Genomic DNA, 15,780 nt, shown 5'->3' on the forward strand with positions numbered 1-15,780 from the left:
AGTGGAGTTTTGTGCTAGGTCAGATCCTGTCCCCAGTGGCTGCTGGAGAGGGCAGTTGTGTGGTGATGAGAGCCGGGCTCGGAAGCAGCCTTCCTGGAGTAGCGTGTGTCCTGGCCACGTGGTCACTAGGTTCCCCCTAAGCAGCTCCTCACTGACTGAGTAGGGATGGAAACCTGGGCTGGGAAGAGGGTGAGATGAACACTTAAAGCACACACGGCAGCGCCTGGCAGAGAAGTGTCCCATAGATGCTCGTTATTAATGGCGATATGTTAATCCTAGCAATCCAGAGTTCCCCATTGGGTAACCCAAGTGCTTGTCAGATAAATTTGAAGTTTTAAAGACTTGCTTCCCCTCATGAGACCATTGTGCTTGTTGTCATTGAGAGTCAGTGGGTCTCACAGTTGGAAATCTATTGTATTGCATGTCAGAAGGGACTGTGTTTCCTCTGTAAGTACTGTGCTCTGGGAAGAAGGAAAGAATACATCCCCTCTTCATTTTCTGCTGTCACACTAGAACTGCGGGGCTGAGAGCATCAGAAGGCTGTTGATGGTGGTTGGACGAACAGTTTTTGTTAGCTTGCTATTTCTTAAAATACTTCGCTGGAAAGTTTCCGAATTGTTGAAGAAATCATGTCATTTAATTTTGATTTTGACAGTCTGAAGAAAAATTATTTTCCATGTTGCCTTCCTTTCACCACCTACAAATGGGCCATTTGTGCTGGGCTTGTTCAGGGTCCTCCAGGGAGTGGAGCTCCCCACCAGGCACAGACGTCCATTTCACCACTTCAGGCTGCATTTTAGGACCCGCTGGATGCATCAGGGTGTGCTTGGATTCACCCAGGAGTACTTTAATTGCATTTCATTCTAAAAGTCATCTCTACATTTAAAGGCAATTTTGGGTATTTCTGCTGTTCCTTGGTAACAGAGTACAATGAAGGAAATTTTCTTAACTTGCCTGTTTTCTTTCACTACCCCCAAATCATAGCCTATTAAAATGAAATCTAAAGAACTGAATTGAAGCCTTTGTTTTTGGAAAGTCTCTGCAGATCATCCTTTTGCTTTCAGCAAATAAACTCAGGTTATATACCATAACTGCTGTAAACACTGAGTACGTCCGTGAATATCAAATAGGTTTCTTCAGGTTATTTGTAAAACCCCATGAAGCAGATAAGCTGGATGTTAATGTGTCTGCTTACTAGTGCTTTTGACATTACTCATAGAGAGTGCGTTCTTTTTTCTATTTTCTGAGATAGACATTTTTTAAATGAACATAAATACATGGGTGTATTGGGGAGGATCTAAAGTCATGGAATGTGTCATGTTGCTAATGTTTCCTTTTTAAAAATTTTTGTTTGTAAATATAGTTACCTCGTGTCTTCCCTGGCTATGGAAGTAGTTATGGAGGTAATTGTTAAATACAGCTGAAAAGACCATTTATCACTCTGAACAAACAGAAATCAGGTTCTAGAACCAGATTGAAGAAGGAAATTACATCACACTCTTAAATGAGGAAGCACTGGGCAGAACTGGATGAGCTGTATGACAAAAATGTGCCCCTCCTCCTCCTGTGGATTGCTCCTGAGACTTATTAATGAGATCTGGTGGTAAGGTGAGCCTATCTGGGTTACTGCCTTAAGGTAGCCTGGGAGAGAGAGAGACAGTGTAAAGAGTAGTTTCAAAGAGTATCTGCAAGCTAAAGGCATGTGATTTCACCTTAATGAAGGTGTGCAGTATGACTTTGGTATAGTTTTGTTTTTTTTTTAAGGAAGGTTACCTTAAATTTAGCAGTAAAAACACATTAGGTACATTGTAGTTAAGAAGGAGTAGTGTGTAAGAGAAGGAAAAATTCATTGTTTCATTAAGCTCTGCCCTAATGGCTTCAGGTAAATTCAGAGTCATAGAAGCTAAATTAGAAAGCTGTGTTAAGCATTGAAACTTAAAAGTTTTTACTCCACCTACCCTGTCCGCTTGGATTTCCCCAGCCTGTTAAATTATTATTGGCAGTCTCCTCACTCCCTTACAAATCTTCCGTTTTTCCTTTTTAGCTCTTAGCTGACTTACAGCCCTGTGAGACTGTCACTTATGTAGGTACACTCTAGAAATGAGTCAGCATCTTACCAGTATCCATTTAATCAATATCTGTTAGAAGGAAATGATGCCAGGATGGGGGCCGGATACATCAGACACCAGGCTCAGCCTAGCGTATGGGGACGGTGGGAGGGGAAACTGGCCTAGCGCAAAACAATCCCAGAACAGACACTGCTCTTCCTCACAGCAAGGGTTCGAGGGGAACGGGTTGTATGAGGAGTGGGCCCGAGGGCAAAGCCGGATGCAGATGGATTTGGAGAGGCAGAGGCAGGCCTGCCCGCTGTGCTGTCCATGGAGGCCTCTGGCAGGCGGGTTGGACCACCTGGCTCGCCTGACAAAGGAACTGTCACGAGCTGCATATAAAATACATAATTATATAAGCAGCAGGGCTGCCTTTGTTTAGGGTATTTTTATTGTAACAGGTATGTAAAGGCTCACACACATGCAGGTGGAGGAGGTTCTGGTTAGGAGCCCTTGTGGTTCTTGAGTGGTGAAGCTGTTGGTCGGAGCAGTCTGTGAGAACTGTTGATCTGACACTGGGTGTACTATGGGTTATTTTCAGGCCTGAGGCACGTGCGACTGGAGGGCAAATCAAGTGGAGAACAAATGTGGACACTTTGGGGAACTTGGCAGTTGAATGTGTATCAGCCTTAACTCAGGTCGGAAGCAGTGCCTCTAGGAGACGTGTGACCCCCCTGGACCACGAACTGGTGTTGCGGGGTGCAAAATGTGAAAAGAGGAGTCTGGTTTGTAGAGTTTAAAATGCCAGCGGCCCGTCCAAGTGGAAGGAGAATCACCAGACAATAGGGAGTCAGAGTTGAAGCTCGGGCCAGGCTGGAACCATCTATTCAGGGACTTGCAGAGCTGAAGCCACAGAAGGGAGGTAGAACTTGGGCGGGGATAAAATGAGATCCTCCAGAAGCACAGGATTTAAAGCTCCCACACCTTGAGTTAAGATGAAAATCAGTGATGTGAACAGAAAACAGCAGTCCTTATCTGGAACTGGCATTTAAGTGCATTTTTGACCCACTGAAAAAAACCAAAGCTTAGTTCTTAAGTGTAAGAAAAGCCGTCATTGCTGTGTTTGGACCCTGTCTGCACTGTTCTGCCTGGATTTAAACTCACGTTTTCTGTTTCTGCATTCCATAACAGTGCCATCTCATCCTTTCAAGTATTGATTTTTCTGACATAGGTAGCTTTTTTGCAGTTGTTTTCCTAATGAATTATAAAGCAGAACTAGTTTACAGTTGTAAGGAGCGACATAACATTTGACACATACAGCACCAGATTTCACTACAGCAGGATTTCTTTCTAGCTTGCACTTGGCCAGATTGACTTTTCTTTCCTACACACACACACACACACAATGGACTGAATACTGGGTGTTCAGAGAGGTGGAAAAGCATTTCAGGTGGTTTCATGCCCTCAGTTTTACAGTCTGAAGAACAATTTTTTAAGTTTTCTTACAAACCTATGGCATATTGCTCTTTTTGGGTCTCCAGCCTGAAGTTATTTTCCTGAAGAAGAGAACATGGCAATTATATCGCCCTCCTCACTTCTCCCATGCAAGCGAGTAGGAAGTTTGGACAGTTTCATAACACGGCCCATTCACAATTCCCCATTGAAATTTAGAGGCAGGTCACCTTCTATGAATACACAAAGACACTATTGTGGTCAGAAGTGAGCAGGCTTAGTGAACACAATTCTTTTTATACTAAAAAATTTTTTTTCTTAAGAAAGCTAACAAGTAGGTGATAGAAACAATGAATAAAAAATAACTTTTTCTAGAACGTATAAATAATTTTAAGTGACCATTGAAATGTAAGTTTAGAATCCCAAGGCAATTTCAGCAGAGGCCGTGTTACACAATCGTGTTCTGTTGAAAGCTTCAGATGTGGAAGGCACTGGGAGGCTGACACACAGTAATTACTAGTAGTACTCGTTGGCTTGCCCACAGGTGGGGGTTGGGCTCCAGAACCCCCGCAGCATTTTCCTCCAATCTGGATGAACAATCTTCAAACGTGTGCTTCCAAACCACTTAAATACCATATTCCTCTTCCTATCTTGCCTTTCATTTTTTATATCACCACAGATACTTTCGCTGCAGTCTTGCCAGTGCTTGTAGAATGCTTAGAAAAAGCATCATAAGCCACTGGGCTAAGTCCCCAAAGTACATCAGTTTTGAAGTTTTATACAGCTTTACCTGGTGGTAAATAATACATTTGCTCCATTTTTGGTCTGAAGCCACCCTCAAAGCCCTCCCAGTGATTGAGATTTCTTCAATGGCAGATTTTTTAAAAATCATGTATCTTTGAAAGGCTGATTTTAAGAAAAATAATGCTTGGCTATTTGCAATAATACTTTAAACTTAGCATGAGACCTGTTGCCTCGCATGGCAGAGCAGCTGACTAGGAGAGGAAATACAGAGACAGTAACTAGGACCTGTCTTTTGTCACTGAAACTCTTAACCAGCAGAACATCGCTCTCTCCACCTTCCTTTCTAGTGTGGAAAAAACACAGATGATAAACACTTGTATTTTTCTAGATCTTCACGTAACACCACATCTGTTCCGTTGATGTCGATGATAAGGCGATGGCGTACCCTCATCTTTAACACTCATTGGGCACTTGCTAACGTGATGATTACAAGCTGACTGGGGTGCAGCCTCTGTCCCTGAGCTCGCAGGCTAGTAAGAGGTGACAGATTTGTAAATAATAGATTTTACCTTGTTGAGCAATTCTAAAACCGCGCACCCCACCCCCTCTGCAGGGGTGGCGGTGTCACCCTCATGGCATCTGCGGTCTTCAGCCCGGCGCCAGTGCTTGTAGGTGTGCAGATATTGAGTGAGAGCGAGAAAGTGTCGTCGCTCATACGCACACCCCCCAGGGTCCTTGCAGGGGCGGGTGACAGAAAAGAGCCCAGACATGGAGTGCGTGAGAACGTCTGAAGGCAGGAATGGGTGCTAATTCACACTTGATGCTGCAACAGATATTAAAGGAAGTTCAGAAGAGGCCATGGGGACTTCAGACTGTAACACTGGAAAGGGAGGGATTCCTAAAGTTTAAGATAAAATGTACTTAGCCTTTATACTTAGCAGCGAGGCAGGGCATGAAATTCTGGGCATCTGACAAGGAGAATGTGAAGAATGTACCCTTAAGTTTGTCTTTGAAAGGGAGGACACTGTACCACCAAAGCCAGTAATCTTGCAAAACTTGATTTTCACAGGATGATGGAAATTAGGATCTTCACATAGGACTGTTGCTTGAGGAAGTAGTAACTGGAGAGTATGTCTTCCACGGCCAACCCCGAGCACAGACTCAAGTAAACGCTAGGCCGCGGGGCAGTCAGGCACCAGGACTGTAGTAATCTTGAGTGTCACATTTACTGAATACTGGGGCTGCGGTATGAAATCCAGTATTTTTCTGAATTTACTTTGTTAGCTTGGGAAAAATAAGCTGGACTCACTTGTGCTTCTTGCCCATTACAGCCTTGCCTTAGAACAGTGGTGGCAAGCGCATTGTTTTTCTTATGTTAAGACAAGAAATGTTAACTCTGAGTTGTTTTTTTCTAAACTAAAACCTCAGTTCTCAGGTTTAACTGCAGTGTTGACACTTCGCGATGAGCACTTTGGCGCTCGTCTCTAAAAGGTTTGTCACCCCTGCCTTAGAAGGTGGCTCCAATGGGCAGGGGTTGGGGTGCTTTGGATGGGGAGCCTGGCCTGTTGCGCAGCAGGCTCTGCAGTGAGGTCTGTTTCGTTGGTGATGGATGCCCCTCATTGTGCGGAGACATTTCCAATCTTGGATTGATACGTAGATGTGTTGGTGCATATATGTATTGGCACGTACATTTACCCTCAGAAGTAAGGTGTGAAGGCCGGCAACTGAAGTTTTCTAGCCCATACCTCTCAAATTCTCTAATGTTACCTCATTTATGCCGTAATTTAGAGTATTCTAATATATTTCTGAATTTTTTTCCCTGATCCTTTCCTCCCTTCTTGATCTCCCTCAGGGAATGAAAGCTACTGGCTGACTTCAAACCCTGGGCTTCACAGACTTGGGAGACATCCCAGAAAAAGGCACAATGTCCACAGCAGGAGTTGCTGCTCAGGAGATTCGAGTCCCATTGAACACTGGGTTCCTGCACGATGGCCAGGCCCTGGGGAGCACTGAGACCTGCTGGGACAGTCGCAGTGAGTTTGGAAAGTAAGCGGAGGGTGCGACACCGCTGGCTCATGAGTGACGTGTGCAGAGCACACTGGCTGCTGGACTGTGACTGAGCTGTTTTCCTCTCCTTTCCTTTCAGTTCTTTCTTAAACATCGACCCCATCAGCATGGCCTACAGTCTGAACTCCCGGACCCCGGGGCCCCTGCCATCTGTCAGTACGTATCCTGCGGTGCCCTGTGCGGAGGGACACGGCCTGGGAGAGGGGCTGGCTGGTCCCTGAGCCGTGTCCAGCGTCGCCTGACCCCTAGTGGCAAGAGAGCGCAGATAGTTGTGTCTCCGGGGCCTGACTCCTGTGAGAACCTGGGGAGTGTGATCTTCTCCCATCCAGGATTAGTTCTCTCCAGCTGCACTGCGTACTTAACCTTCTGAAACATCTTCATTTGTGGCAGTGAATGAAAATGTTAGGTGAGAGTAGTGTTCGTGGTCATCACGGCTTAGGAAACTGTGTTGTACGTGGTGCTGTGGGTGTGGACACCGTGTTCCTCAGATTGTCGGGCAGCTTATCGGGGCACCTCTGCACGCGAGTCCATTCTGTGTTGTGAAGTGCTGGCAGTGAGGACCTCTCACCTCACTCACGCCCACCTGCCCTGTATTGTGTCTCAAACGGCAAGGCTGGCATAGCATGGTGCTCGGGGAAACGACATGCTGCTCACCCTTGCATTCCACACACACCACAGAGCTGGCCTGAGATGCGTGGGTGTGCACCATGCACACGTCCAAGGGAGACGAGCAGATGACTTGTTCTTTGAACCAGGTCACATGTGTTCACCATCTTGTGGCTCGAATCACCCCTGTGGTGGTGCCTTGGGTGCCTCAGGGCTGCCGGGGCAGAACGTCGAGCTTCACAAACACCCCTTGTCCCTTCCAGGGCACACCGCGCAGCCTGTTCCGATGAATGGCCACCGCTTTGCAGAAGTTGGGCCCTCCCACAAGTCCAGCCTGCCCCCTCTCATCATTCCCCCGGGCGACAGCCTGGGACAGGGCGAAGAGGACCAAGTCGTGTGTGGCTTTAAGAAACTCTCAGTGAATGGGGTCTGCACCTCCACTCCCCCGCTCACCCCAATAAAAGCCTGCCCTTCCTCGCTTTTCCCCTGTGCAGCACCCTGTGAACGGGGCTCCAGGCCCCTGCCTCCGCTGCCCATCTCCGAAGACCTCTCTCTAGACGAGACTGACTGTGAAGTCGAGTTCCTGACCAGCTCAGACACAGACTTCCTCTTGGAAGACTGCACGCTTTCCGATTTCAGATATGACCTTCCTGGCAGGCGAAGCTTCCGTGGGTGTGGACAGATCAATTATGCATATTTTGACACCCCCAGTGTTTCTGCAGCCGATCTCAGCTGTGAGCCTGATGAGCACGGAGGGGTCCCCAGTCCCAACCCTCCTCCTCCTCAGACCCACCGCAGGCTGAGGAGGTCTCACTCCGGCCCTGCCGGCTCCTTCAACAAGCCGGCCATCCGCATATCCAGCTACACGCACCGAGCCTCGCCCAACTCCGACGAAGGCAAGCCCGAGGTCCCCCCCAGGGTCCCCATCCCTCCCCGGCCAGTGAAGCCAGACTACAGGAGGTGGTCGGCAGAAGTGGCCTCCAGCACCTACAGCGACGAGGACAGGCCTCCCAAAGTCCCCCCAAGAGAACCTCTGTCCCGGAGCAACTCCCGCACGCCGAGCCCCAAAAGCCTTCCGTCTTACCTCAACGGGGTCATGCCCCCAACCCAGAGCTTCGCCCCAGACCCCAAGTACGTCAGCAGCAAGGCCCTGCAGAGACAGAACAGCGAGGGCTCCGCCGGCAAGGCTCCCTGCATCCTGCCCATCATCGAGAACGGCAAGAAGGTGAGCTCCACACATTACTACCTGCTCCCTGAGAGGCCGCCGTACCTGGACAGGTATGAGAAGTTTTTTAGGGAAGTGGAAGAAGCAAACCCGAGCACCCAAATCCAGCCGTTCCCTGCTGACTGTGGCATGGTTTCGGCTGCAGAAAAGATGGACTCGAAGACAAAAGCCGAGCCGGGGGGCCATGCGAAGCGCAAACACTTATCCTACGTGGTCTCTCCCTAGACTTGGGGCTCGTGGTGCAGCGGAAGTGAAACATGGGGCAGGTGGTTCCCCGTTTTCCAGCTTGACTGAGGTCCACAGAACAGTCTGTCGGATTGCGAAACACAACAGTGGAACTCTGTCAAAAAGAACAGTGGAGGACAGCTGTGAGGTGCTGTTATGCCAGGAGTCCTTGATTTGTTAGTGTTGGAGAAAAGGTTTATTCAGGCTTATAATTTAAAGATGTGATGGTGGGAGGGAAGGACGGGAAACTTTTATATATGCTACACTATATGCCTATGTATAAACTCATGGTATAACCATAGACCATAGCTGCAGGTTAACTGATTAGTCACTGTCTTAGAGTAATATATATTCAGAAGAAGAAAAAGCCAAGCCAGAGCAATGGCTCCTGACAGACTGGAAATTGAGCAAATGGGAGAAAAAAAGCAGTATTCTTTATATCAGAATCATTCAAAGAAAATTATTCTTGTCTAGTAAGTTTGGAGATTTCCGGCTCTCAGGCCTGCTACATTGTGTTCGTTTATTTTTGCAAGCCGCCTTCTCCGTGGAGGGCAGGGCAGGTTCTCGACCATGTCTGTATTGCCTGGCTTCTAAACCATCCCGAGACTCGTACCTCCAGGTTTTGCTTTCTGTCCCGTTGAGCAGAGGGACAGCAGTTTACTTGGCCCCCGTGTCACCACTGCACGTCTCACATCTTGAACAAAGAAAGATAAGCGAATCCACCACTGTTCCTACCGCTCCCGCTGGGTGCAGGGAAGTGGCCCGCGGTGCTGTGGGCCCCACGGTGGGCTCTGCCCTGTCACCCAGTCGGTACAGGCCCCACCCCGTGTCCCTGCGGCAGAGGGGGAGCCACAGCTGCGCCGGCGCGTTACTGTGTGGGGTGCGTGTTTTATTGTTTTTTTAGACTATTAATAAACAAATACAACACAAGCTGGCCTTGTGTTGCTGGTTCCTATTCAGTATTTCCTGGGGGTGGTTTGCTTTTTAAGTGAAACACTGACCAATAGCACAGTGTCTTAATGCCAGAAGTCCCGTCAGCGTCTTCCTGCGCTGAGTGCACGGCTGGGTGCTTCGCTGCGCTAGACCCGGGGAGAGAGACCCAGCCTGCGCCCCTTCACACCCTCTGCTGCGTTTATCTGGTCTGGACAAGCCGAGAGAGAAGGTGCTCGCTAACAGACGAACATGACCGCGATGTTCTCCTAACAGATAAACGAGCTGTTTACAGTTGAAACTGCTGAATATTATTTGAGCTATTTAAAGCTTATTATATTTTAGTATGAACTAAATGAAGGTTAAAACATGCTTTAGAAAAATGCACTGATTTCTGCATTATGTGTACAGTATTGGACAAAGGATTTATTCATTTTGTTGCATTATTTTGAATATTGTCTTTTCATTTTAATAAAGTTATACTACTTATTTATGACACCATCAATAATGTTTCTTGCCTTAAACTCTTATAAAAAGTCTTGGTTTGACAACCTAATCATTTTTAAACAGGAGGGAAGATTCTCTGAGGTTTATGTTGGAACTTACTGTAGTTTTCTGAAAAGTCGAGGGATTCTATTCTAGTCAGTGTAAGTCACTGTCTGCATTTACCTGTGATGATGAGGGACATGAACTTCATTCTGGTGTTGCTGTCAGAACAGTTACAGGGTGAGGGTGCTATGGGGTCCCCGTCTGTAGTCACAAGCTCCGTCTGCACCCCAGTTCTGGTTTCCTGGGTGGGAGTGGCAGCCTCAGGGACCTACACTGCTTGATGCTCACCTGAATCCAGAGGGGACTCAGTTGGCCTGGGCAGGAGCCGGGCGCAGGTTACTCAAAAGGCCCCACCCACTCTCCCGGGGTAAAGCGTGTGTGGGGCGTGTTCCTGCTGCGTGTGAGCTTTTTCTAGTCCTTGGTGTCCGGCCTCTGGGCTTGGGAAGCTCACTGAACAGTCGAGGTATCAGCCACAGCCGGGTCCTGGGGACGGAGACAAGCCCCTTACTGGATTAAAGCTGTGCGGCCTAGGGGAGGTGTCGCGGCAGAAGGGACCTTGCGTCTGGGTGACAGGGTCTGCAGGGCAGGGAGTGAGAGTCTGTCTGTCTGGCCCTGGAGCCGGAAAACACAGCAGGTGCCAGAAGCAGCAGTCCCGGCAGGCCAGGCTGGGTGAGGCAGTGTGCGCCAGCCCAAAGCTCCCAGCAGGAGAGGAGCACGGTGTGACGTGTGGGAGAAGAGATGACTGGCTGTCACATGGTGGACATGGCAGAGAAGCAGAACGTGACAGGGACCCAGCCGAGGCCGGGCAGGGAGGTGGGAGAAACTGTCGCCTCAGAAGATCCCTGGGAGGCGGAAGCAGAGCAGGGCCGCTCGGGGACTCTGCCTGTCCTGGTGCAGGCAGAGGACGTCACATGGCAGCAAACGCTTGATGGGTGATGGCACAGCACCTCTCCTGTACCTTCGCTGTCTCGCGGTGAAGAATCTCTTTCTTTAGTTCCAACTTTCTTCCCTCTGCATTTTTCTTGATTTTGCAAGAATCTACTTTTCCCAGCCACACAGGTGTGCCCAGCCGCCATGCTGACGCCCAAGGCCGCACCCCAGGCAGGTGACGTCCATGGCGTCCCTGTGCCGAGGACAGGTCAGTCTCGGCCCTTCCAACTCGGCTGCGGCTCCGTGCAGGGCTGAGCGCCCTCAAACCCCATCTGGTAACAAAGCACTGGCTTATGTCAGGGAAACCAGGCCGTGATCCTGACCTCAGCCTCCACATAAACCCACGCAGCCCTCGCTCTTCCTCAGAACCTGTGAGACCGCATCACACCATTCCCCACCACCAGGGACCTCCCCGCAGGGCACAGCCGCCTGGGCGGAAAGGCTCTGAAAGCAAACTCAGAGTGCAGCTACAGACCCACCACTTCCAGCCTGCAGGAACCAGTGTGGCCTGTTTTGTTGTAGCCAACACCAACACCGTGCTGAAGAAGCAGTACTGTGTGTTGTTTAGTTCCCGTCTAGGTCTTGAGATATCTTCACTATGCTATAAAAAAGAACTAATTTTGAGTGGATATTTCTTCACTGCTAGGAGCCTTATTAAAAGATGAAAAAATTTCTAAGATAATTCATAGTTTATTAAAAAAGAGCCATATCCAATGGTCTCTAAAGCATGTATGTATTTGTTGGTGGTGTTGGTGCTGGGGATGGAACTGGGGGCTTCACACATACTAAACACTCTCTCTGCCGCTGAGCTATATCCCTTGCCCCCAAACCAAAACATGATTTAAACTATTCTCCATTTTAATTCTTCATTTCCTTACATAATTAATCGTCTAAGGGGGCAATGGAGCTTTTTTTTTCCCCCTTAAAAGGAAAGCTTCCAGCAGTTATTTCACACATGGGCTTTTTAACCTTATCTTGAAATAGACTCTCCTTTCAAAAATAGGAAAGGTCCCCTGTCCTCATCTACCCAGAGTTTACCGATGAGAACATATTATCCAATCCTGGAAATTAACACTGGCCCTTGGGCCCGGGATCTAGCTCAGTGGTGCCATACTTGCTTTGCAAGCTCAAGGTCCTGAGTTCAATCCCCAGTACCAAAAAAAAGAGGCCCAGTATTTTTATTTAGAAAAAGTCCCTATCAAAACGATCTCCAGGCCAGGCATGGTGGTACACGCCTATAACCCCAGCACTCGGGAGGCTGAGACAGGACTGCCATGAGTTGAAGGCCAACCTGGGCTACACAGCGAGACCCTGTCTCAAAACAAGAAAATAACTTTGGCTCTACTTTTAACAATTAATTTAGGCATTCTGTTAGGCATTTATAAAAGTTAACTAACCCTTAAAAAGATTTTGTCACATAGATACATGATGCTTGCTGTACCCGGAAGATAAAACTGCTGTGTTAGCTTGGATCTGCCACGGCTTCCCCAGGACTGGGTTAGCAAAGTCTTTAACATTTGAGAATTCACGAATGGCTTTTCCTTGAAGGCCTCCAGAGATCCACAGCCTTGAAGTCCCACATTTCTTCATCTCCAAGCATGACAAGCCAGGAGACAAAAGCGTTCATTTCTAATCCAGTCCTAAAGCTCTGAAGTACTCTCTTGTCCTAAAGAAAGTCAGTCTTGTTCAAACTCAGACGCACTCAGGGACTTCCTGTCTCTGCAGACTGGGTCACTTCACAGTGTCCTGGCCCCTTCACTGGGCTGCACGGGAATCACACAACTTTTAAGAGCAGTTTTGGGGCTTTCTCAGTAAATAAAAGCTGCTCTGGAAGCGGGTCAGAGGTCCCGGTGCAGCACACTTGGCTGGCCTCTCCTCTTGTGCCCTGTCACTCCACAGAAGGGAGGTTAGGTTCGCCTGATGCAATCTGCTCATTGGGAGGATGTGATTTTTCTTGCTTTTCACTCGAAAGTGGCAAACTTCAAGACACTTCTACCTAAGCCACCAGGAATCTGCAGCTGCCACGTGTTTAAACAGCTCCCTCTGCTTTTGTTATCTGCCTGGAATTCCGAGTAGTAAACACTTGTGTGTGCTTTTCTGCACCCAAGCAAATCAAGTACATCAGAGCAGCCCATAACTATCACTTATCTGTTCCTCAGCATCTGGCACATGACAGCAGAAGGGTCCTTCTGAGTACTAGTTTGCACTGTCTTCCGAAGACAGCACTGCCATCAGGCCACTGGCCTAGCGTGCCTCTCTTGTGCTGTCACCCACATGCTGATACCATACCCTGCGAGGAGCCCAGCCCCAGAAACCCCAGCGAGTCCACCCAGCCAGTCTGCCCCCTTTCCCGTGAAATGGAAAAGCTGGCGTCCCAAAGAACCAGTCCTCAGGAGCGCGCATGACTGAACTCTTGCTCAAAAGACGGCACCTTCATTCCTTGCAGATAACTTTGGATCTACGTCAGTAAACATCTTAATCACACGCCTCACACGCGTGGATTTCTTCATTTTACAGTCATGAGGGCTTCGCCCAGCGCCAGCGCCTGCCCCGAGACTGCCTGACTTCCGCACCCTCCCAAGTTGTGGCAGAGCTGGCTCTCCGCCCCGGTGCCAGCCTTCCTCTGGCTGTGCCTCAGAGCGGCCTCGGGCACAGCAGGCAGGAAGCTGTACTTTGTATATTTTGAATTCCTGGCTGTCCTCGTGTTCTTGGGTGAACTACTGTCCTTGTACACAGTGTCTCTGCCCCATAATTGATCAGCGTTCTTGGCTGAGCAGAAGCCAGCTGACAGTTCCTGCAGTCGGTGAGTAATGGGGCCCGGCTCGCCAGCTCCGGCTGCATAGGCAACGCGGGCACCCAGGGCAGCACCGGCGCAGGATGAGACTTGTCTGCGCACCGCCTCATCCCGGCCAGAGCCTCTAATTACATGCCTGCTGTCCTCTGGAGCCCAGGTGGCCTGCACCCCCCAGCCGAGTGGAGGCAGCACGGCTCGCCTCTCCCTGCCAGCGCAGGGCACCTCCGACTACTCCGTCAGTGGCAGTGCCCACATTCCAAAGCAAACAACAGCCCATTGAACCAAGCGCTGATGCTTTTTTTTTTTTTTAAATCATCACCTCTCCTTTATCTTCCTGTAGAAGCATCAAGCCCTAACTTTTTTGTTTTCACACCTCAGCTTTGCATTCACCCCCGAGTACAGTCAGGAATCTGTAGCCCCTTCAGGGTGGCTTTGTTTCCTGAGGGTGCCCTGGTCATCCCACTCACAGATTTCTCTCGCAGTTCCCAGTCATCAGGGCCTTGCTGTTTGCTGAGCACTGTGATCCCAGTCACTTGGGAGACTGAGGCAGGAGGATCACAAGTTTGAGGCCAGCATGGGCAACTTAACAAGATCCTATCTCAAAAAATAAAAAGGGCCAGGGGTACAACTCAGTGGTAGAGCACCTGGGTTCCATCTTGAGTATCTACCAAAAAGGAAGGCAGGTGGGTGTGTGGCTCAGCATGTACATGGCTCTGAGTTCATTTCTCAGCACAAAACAAAAGGAAATCTCCATCACACAGTGAAACACAGTAATTGTTGGTCCTGTCAAGATATCAGCTGTGTAGGGGGATTTGGAGGATAGCAGCCAGAAATCTTTGTTTTTTGTTTTTGAAGGTATAATGTTTTTCTCTTCCCAACTTAGTTAATGCTGAACCAGTTCAACTGTTCCTTTTTCAAGAATTCGTGGTCTTTAACAATGACAAATTGACAGCTCACCATTAGTCTCCTGGCAAGATGAGACTGCTAAGAATCTCCTAAAGAAACCCATTCACCCAACAAAAATGTTCCTTTAAAATTTTTCCTCTAAAGCCTGGAGTTGTTAGCCTGTGGCATCTTCTCATCTTGTACTTTTTCTCCTTGCATTGTATTCTTGAAGATTCTGTGTTTGAAAGTCACTGTTGTGGATAGTTTTCTCCAAACAACCCTGGCATAGGGGAAAAGAGGTCTTCCCTCCCACAGCGTGCATTATAATTCTGCCCTTAGTCCCCACCCAAATGCCCATTTCCATCCATACAGACTCGTATTATTCTTTCTGAATCATACGTGAACGCCACGCCCTGAGCTGCACATAAACCCTCGCAGTCTCAGGTACACAGCGTGTCTGGGGATAAGCTGTGGCTGACTTAGAAGTGCGTTTGTATTTTCTGGAATTGTCTAGCTCCTCACTCCTCTATAACTGGGTCTGGCTGGAAATTTCGCAAAAAAACCTCTTGTAAAATTTGATAGCCTCATATGGAAGCTGTTTTCAATTCCTTCTAAATCCTGCTTATAAATCCTGATCTCGGCTGGTCTTGTTTTAAGCATGATTTTCAACTAGGACAAGGGACACCCTGTAACCCAAAAAGCAGTGCATCCATAGCCAGGAAAGAAATGTGCTGGGGTAAAGGGGGATGCTACCTGGAGCTGGCAGACGGCCTGTCCTCTGGTTAAATCGCAGCTACAAATTCATCCCGAGCAAGGCCCTTCCTCTGCCGTGCTTACCAGGGCAAGCTCGTGGAGCCAACCTTCACCCACAAACAGGCAAATAGGAATTTTGAGATATAAATATAAGGAAAAAATTTTAAATCACCAAGCATTTAAAGAAAATCAATATCATGAAATGCACAAAACCCAACAGAGGCCTCATGCAAACAAGTGTTAAAATAATTCTAGACATTAAGCAGAGTATTACATCCATGGAACAAAAACAGGCTGTTTTAAGATTCAAGGATAAAAAGTGTGAAGAAAAGCTAAAAATTTTAGAAGAAAGTGGCATAGACAAAATAACTAAAATATAATAGAAGAAAATTTTCCAGATTTGAAGAAAGATATAAGAAAACAAGCCCAGACCTAGTTTCATTTCCCAGAACTTCGTAAGATAAAGGCAACAGGGGCCAGGGATGTAGCTCAGTGGCACCACGCCTGCCTTTCAAGTGCAAGGTACTGAGTTCTATCCCCAGTACCAAAAAAAAAAAAAAAAAAAAAAAAAA

The 15,780-nt window shown here is 48.1% G+C and overlaps 1 protein-coding gene across 6 annotated transcripts in view; it reads left to right on the forward strand.

Annotated features, from left to right (window-relative positions):
• Errfi1 (ERBB receptor feedback inhibitor 1) overlaps positions 1-9,791 on the forward strand; it is a 13,348-nt gene extending 3,557 nt beyond the window's left edge. The window contains exons 2-5 of one of the 6 annotated variants that reach the window (XM_033767946.1): positions 19-5,735; positions 6,097-6,290; positions 6,391-6,467; positions 7,181-9,791. In XM_033767946.1, the coding sequence (XP_033623837.1) occupies positions 6,169-6,290; positions 6,391-6,467; positions 7,181-8,367 (1,386 nt within the window). In that variant the 5' untranslated portion in view covers positions 19-5,735; positions 6,097-6,168 and the 3' untranslated portion in view covers positions 8,368-9,791. The other 5 variants (XM_033767945.1, XM_010619832.3, XM_033767947.1 and 2 more) reach the window with 5 other exon arrangements.
• Positions 9,792-15,780: the final 5,989 nt, after the last annotated feature.

This window comes from Fukomys damarensis, unplaced genomic scaffold (genome assembly GCF_012274545.1).
Source record: "Fukomys damarensis isolate Sample0158 unplaced genomic scaffold, DMR_v1.0_HiC HiC_scaffold_23, whole genome shotgun sequence".
Taxonomy (NCBI): domain Eukaryota; kingdom Metazoa; phylum Chordata; class Mammalia; order Rodentia; family Bathyergidae; genus Fukomys; species Fukomys damarensis.